General features: G+C 44.0%; 1 protein-coding gene across 1 annotated transcript in view; it reads right to left on the minus strand.

Annotated features, from left to right (window-relative positions):
* Positions 1 to 5738, minus strand: part of ATRNL1 (attractin like 1) — a gene marked incomplete at both ends in the record, with an annotated part of 464603 nt that extends 458865 nt beyond the window's left edge. The window contains one exon of the mRNA XM_084245317.1: positions 5449 to 5738. Coding sequence (XP_084101443.1) covers positions 5449 to 5738 — 290 coding nt within the window. The remainder of the gene's footprint in view (positions 1 to 5448) is intronic.
* Between the last annotated feature and the right edge of the window lie 315 nt (positions 5739 to 6053).

Below are 6053 nucleotides of genomic sequence, written 5' to 3' on the forward strand. Positions count from 1 at the left end.
TCCTGGACAACCTCTCCAGAAGCCCATAAACGGATCAGAATCAAAACAGGTGAAACTTGTAGAACTTAACCATGGTATGGAATACCTTCTGGGTGTTAGTATGGTCTCTGGGTAGTGGAGAAGAGTAGAGTGCATTAAACTGGCATTAGATTGATTAAAGGGCCACTGCTATACCCAAGAAAAAATTAGACTTTCCTAAAACAATGAACACCGAGATGGAGAGGCTGTGAACCCTTGAAAGAGCAGCAGCACACGCACATATAGATGAGCCCTTAAGGAGAAATCTGTCAGTCCACCAAGAGTAAACAGGAAAGTAGCCCCAGCAAGCCAAAAAATGTGGGTGGGGTCCCAAGAAGAACAGAGAAAGATGGAGGTACCCTAATTCTGTGTATAAACCCAAACAAGAACCAAGCTCAGCCTGAGCCACTCCTCTGTGGAACAGACCTAAAAAACAGCTAACAAGGGCGCTGAGAACTGAATTAAATTTTAAAACACTGCTCAAGTCCCAGACTAATTCCTGAGTGGCTTGTGTTCATTCAGACCCAAGGACTTTAAAATGCAGCTAAGATTAGCATCACTGCCCTCCGAAAGACAAGGAATTTGCTACTTGAACCTAACTGCCCAGTTGCCTACTAAAAAGACAGATACATAGTAGACAGACAAAATTAACATTCCCCAAGGGACAACAGGACCCAAAACAGGATGTCACTGGATGTCAATCTTGAAGAAAATCCAGAAATTGGACTCATCAAAGACTTTAACTCTTATAACTAGACTTGATGAGGTAGAAGTAAAGACAAAGTAATGGGAAGAGAGAAATTCTCAACAGGGAAACAAAAATCACAAAAAAATAACAAAACAGAAACATGATTGACAAATTCCAAGAAATGCATCATTATGGGATAGCACCCTGTAGACCTCAGAGTGTAATACACAGACTCAGGTGGTCTAGCCTACTGCACCCAGGCTATCCGTACAGTCTGTGGGGCCACAGTCATATTTGTGGTCCACTGTCAACAAAAACATCATTAAGCAATACATGACTGTGCAGGGAGAAAAGAAGTTCAAGGACTCTAGATTTCCCATCAGATACCACAGAGGCCACAAGAGAGGAGAGCAAAATCCTTACAGTGCTGAATGAAAAGGACTGCCAACTCAGAATTCTATACCTGAAAAAATATCCTTCAGTAAAGAAGGCAAAATAAAAATTTTCTCAGACCAAGGAAAACTAAAAAAGTACATCACCAACAATGGTACTCAAAAAGAAATGCAAAAGGAAGTGGCTTAGACTAAAGGGAAATGATCCTAGGGGGAAATCCATGTTTTGAGTGATAACAAAAAGCAAAGGAAAGAACAGTTATCTAAGAAAACATAAAAGACTATTTTTCTCCTCTTAGGTTGGTTAAAATATGTATGGTTATTGAGAGCCAAACTGATAACTTTAACTAATAAAGTAAGCTAGCCACACACGTACATGTGATACACAGCATAACTACAGGAAAGGCCAGGAGAGATGATAAATGCATTTATATGGTTCTAAAACTTATTAATGCGGGTTTATCATATGTAGCTTTTTTAATATTTAGGTAAGTTCAACTTATTCCCATTTTTTGGAGAGTTTTTATCATATATGGAATTAGGATCTTGTTGAATGCTTTTTCAGCATCTATTGAGATAATCACGCAGTTTTCTTCCTTTTTGTTGATTCCTTTTGTTGATTATAATTATCATTAAATTATTCATTTTTAAAGTACTAAGAAGCAAAAAGTGCTAGAAGACTATGTAATAATAAATAAAGCAATCTAAGGACTCAGAAAAGTTTCCTTTATAAGTCAGTAGAAGCTAAAATTTGAAGATATTTAGTAATTAGTCAAGTGAAGAGGAGAGAGGGTTTAGAGAAAACTAACAGCTCATCGAACTGATTTGAGGCCAAAAGGAATGTGCCAGTTTCAAGGACCTTTAAAAGACCAATGTAGGAAAACAAAGTGAATCAAACCCACTGAAGCAGCCAACTCAGGCAGACAGGTAGTCTTGAAAGCCAGGCCATCACGATTTACTTATCAATTTAGGATCTTAGAAACACTCAATTTAAGTAATTTTAAATTTCTACTGTTTTTTTTAAATAATTTTAAATTTTTATTATGTGTTTAAAGAATGTAAAAAGATCCCCTGTCTTTGTTACATATTGCAGTCTTAGTTTAAAGTTTTGAGGACAGAAAACATCCCATTTAACTCCAGTTACTCTTAAGTTTCCTATTAATAAAAAGGATTCCAAAGTTGTGTGCATACACACTTTTTTTGCTTGTTTTAATATTTTACAAAAAAATGTTTACACATTTAACTTAACCTCTATTTTTACAATAGCAACCTCAATGCTGACATTGCCTCTTCATTTTCCTGTCACCAGAAGCAGAATAATTCCAATATAAATGTGTGGAATTCAGGATCCGCATTTAACTAACCTAAGAGGCTAAAATAAATCATCAACATACATTAAACATAAAATAAGATTTCATAGTTTAAGGAAAATATTCAATAAATGCATTTTAATAATAAATTCACGTTTAGTAATTATTCACAATGAGATCATTTCCACAGATATAATCCAAAAGAATTAACTTCTGAGACTGTTATTTAACTAGTTTTTAGCAAAATATTTAATAGTCTCATATTATGCTAGTGACTCAACTATAACAAATTAGCATACATCATATCCTTGATAATATTTCAAACTGGCAATGTCCCTTCTGATTCTTAGCCCTGAGACTCTCAGTGTAGCTGTAGCTGAAGATCAGTATTCACTGTGTTTTACCTAGGTGAGGAATGGCTTGTAATTCTGTTTTGTTTTTTTTTTTTTCCAGAAGACTCAAATCAATGCTCCAAGAACTGAAGTGCCACTCTAACACCACAGTTGCTTCTGCATTTCTCTCCCCAACCATCAATCTTCCAGTCTAAAGAAGCATTTGAAGAATACTCTTATTCCCTAGTGACATCCCTATGACAGAAAAAAAGCTAAGTTACCATGGAACCAGCCAATTAATTTTGACACCTGCTTACCAAGATTGATCATTTTTGATTCCTGTTCCTGGGTTGCTCTGCTTTAGTTCAGTAAAAGATTTTCAAAATAATTAATGAAATAAGAAATACCAGCTAAATCTTTCCCACTATGTTATTACTTCAAATGCCAAATAAAACCCACCACCATCCACAAAATAAACCTTTCTCAGCTTAACCTGCACTTTATCAGGAAGAATTTTTTTTCTTCTAAATTGACTCTTCCCTTTAACATTAAATATCATGTTTTTATCACCCCTAAGAATACATGTATCGAAGCACAGGGTCTTATTAGTTATATTTCCTCTAATTAATAGCTTGTATTCCACAGAGAAATGGAAAAGTATTCACTAATGGAGTGCAAAGAATAATAGAAAATAACAACTTCCAAGGAAATGATGAATTTTTAATGATTAGTTCAGGGTTTATTGTTATTTAACAATATCTGTATTTAAAAAGCTATACTTCTTTTACTCTCTAATGTGTGGCGTTTATGAAGACCATCTTTCCATGCTACTTAAAGTAATTTTAACATGATCTGTCATCCTGCTTACTAACTGGGACAACACCTGCCAGGGAGCTCACTGGCTGCTGATGGAGCTGTGCGCTAGGTCCACTACTACAAAATGTAAATAGGAACTTTTCAGCACTGCCACAATTGTCCCCTTCAGAGGAAGACAGCAAATTTGTCCACAAAAAGGTATAATTATATATGAATCAGGCAATTTTCCTGTTTATGTATAAAAAAGATGTATAAAGGAGACGTGGCTTCTTCCATCGCTGGCTGCCAGACTATTATCTACAAAATTCTCTCTTGCTAGGTAAAGAGGCCGGCTGTTATGTCATAACAAAAGTTTAAGAACACGTAGGTACAACAGGCTGCTAACAAGCCCAATTCAATAAGCCATCTTTCCTCATCTTGAAACTCTTTAGCACTTTAAATTAGAAGCTCTCCCAAATTTTAAGGGAAAAGGTATTTGAAAAATGCAGGGCTATCCTAATTTGTAAAAGTATGAAGCCAGGAGACATTTCAACCTATTGCTATAAATGAATTTCATAAAACTTCATTTTGCAATCTCACTTGCAAAAACCTACCATAAATTAATTTAAATAATAAGATCTACCTAAAATTAAAAAGTGTCATTTTTAAAAAACGCATTTTACAATGAGTTGTACCGGGCAGGGTTTTAAACCAGTAACAGTGAATAAAAAAGAGGTAGGGGCAATAAGCTAGGTTCAAACCTCTGGAGAAATTTCCCTGTAACACAAAAGGTGAACCAGATTCCTACCTCTGCCTTAGAGTCCAAGAGACATTTCACTTAGATTTATCTGTCATCGTGATTGCAAACATTAGTTATCCCTCGACAGGGCCCCAAACCAGAAAACTGCACATCACGCACCTAGAAGACTAACAAGTTCACTGACTTAATGACTGTCACCTGCAGGTTGTCAGCCGACTCCCAGGCCTCCACTCTCTTACTCTCACACCCACCCAATTCTTTTCACATCAGGCTGGAAGGCAATAAACACCAACCAATAGGGAGAAAGTATCTTCAAGGTTGTAAAGCAAACTCCACAGCCCCCTGAGCTGCAGAAAAACCCAAGTGGCTCTCCCGCAGGACAGCTGACGATGAAGGAGCCAGTCAGAAAAATGCACCTCTCTTCACCCCATTAGGAAGTCCAGGTAGCTCATCTCTAGATCGAACCCAAAGTCAATTCAAGACTGTCCAAGCAAACCCAGCCTCGGATACTGGCTAAAAGTAAACAAACAGCCCCGAGTTCCACGGGCTGATTTGGAATCGACTCCATCCGCACCAGCGTGTCATCTTGGGCAAATCACTTCATCTCACTGCCTCGTTTTCTCACGGCAGATCCTGCACAATAATTCTAGGAACTCATGGGGTTGTAGTAACAAATGAGATAATCCACGTAAGGAGCTTAGCCCAGCGTCTGGCACGGAGTAAGCCGATGACACACGACCACTATTATTACTAAATAAACTCCGGGGTTAGCAGGGGTGACCTCCAGAGAGCACAGGGAAGAGAGGGGGGGTACGGCTACACCCCAACTTTTAACCTTGACACTTCTGCATTGCTCAAATTGCTCCCAATGAGCGAGGATTTCGCGAGTTCCTCGCCTCCTCTGCGATCACCCCCCAGCGTCCTGGCAAGACTGCGCTTGGCACCGGGACTGCGAGCAAGAGAGGTGCCGGGCAGGCGACCCCAAGTGGCCGCGGACCTGGGGGCTGGGGCGCGTCGGGGCGCTGGAGGGGGTGCAAGGGCCGGGGGCGGGGGGCGCGCCGGGGCGCACCCCGCCGGGGACCCGAGGCCGCGCGGGGAGGCCGCGCCGGGTGCGGGGCCGGGCTGGGGCTCGGGGTGCGGCGGAGGCACTTACTTGAACCTGCCCTGGCAGTGCTGGCACTGGTCCCCCACCCAGCCCGGGTCGCAGAGGCAGGTGGAGTTGACACAGCGGCCCGAGAAGCAGGAGCCGGTCCTCTCGCAGGGCTTCGACTGGGACACCTGCGCGTAGAGCGCCAGGTAGAGGAAGCCATAGCACAGCAGCCCGCGGTGCCCGTCCAGCAGCCAGGAGGAGGCGCCCCCGCCGGCGCCCGCCGCCCGCGCGCGCCCCGGCCCGGGGGCCGCCGGCCGTGGGGGGCCAGGGCGGGCCCGGCCCCCCAGCTCCATCGTGCCCAGCGCCCCGGCGCGGCGGGGCCGGGCGAGCGGGCGCCGAGCGGGGTGCTCCGGCGCGGGGTCCAGCCCGAGCGCGGCGCGCGGCCGCCGGCGCCTCCCGCCTCCTCGCCGCGCTCACCGGCGCCGGCCCCCGTCCCGCGGCCCGGCCGGGAGGGGCCGCTCCCCGCCGCGCGCGCCTCCGCTCGGCTCCCGCCGGGCGCCCTCGGGCATCGCCTCTCCGCCGGGCGAGCGGGACCGCGGGCCGAGCCTCCCCGCGCGCCCCGGGCCGGGCCGGGCCGGGCGGGAGGCGGGGAGAGGCGGCGGGCGGCG

Source organism: Talpa europaea (assembly GCF_964194135.1).
Source record: "Talpa europaea genome assembly, chromosome: 10".
Taxonomy (NCBI): domain Eukaryota; kingdom Metazoa; phylum Chordata; class Mammalia; order Eulipotyphla; family Talpidae; genus Talpa; species Talpa europaea.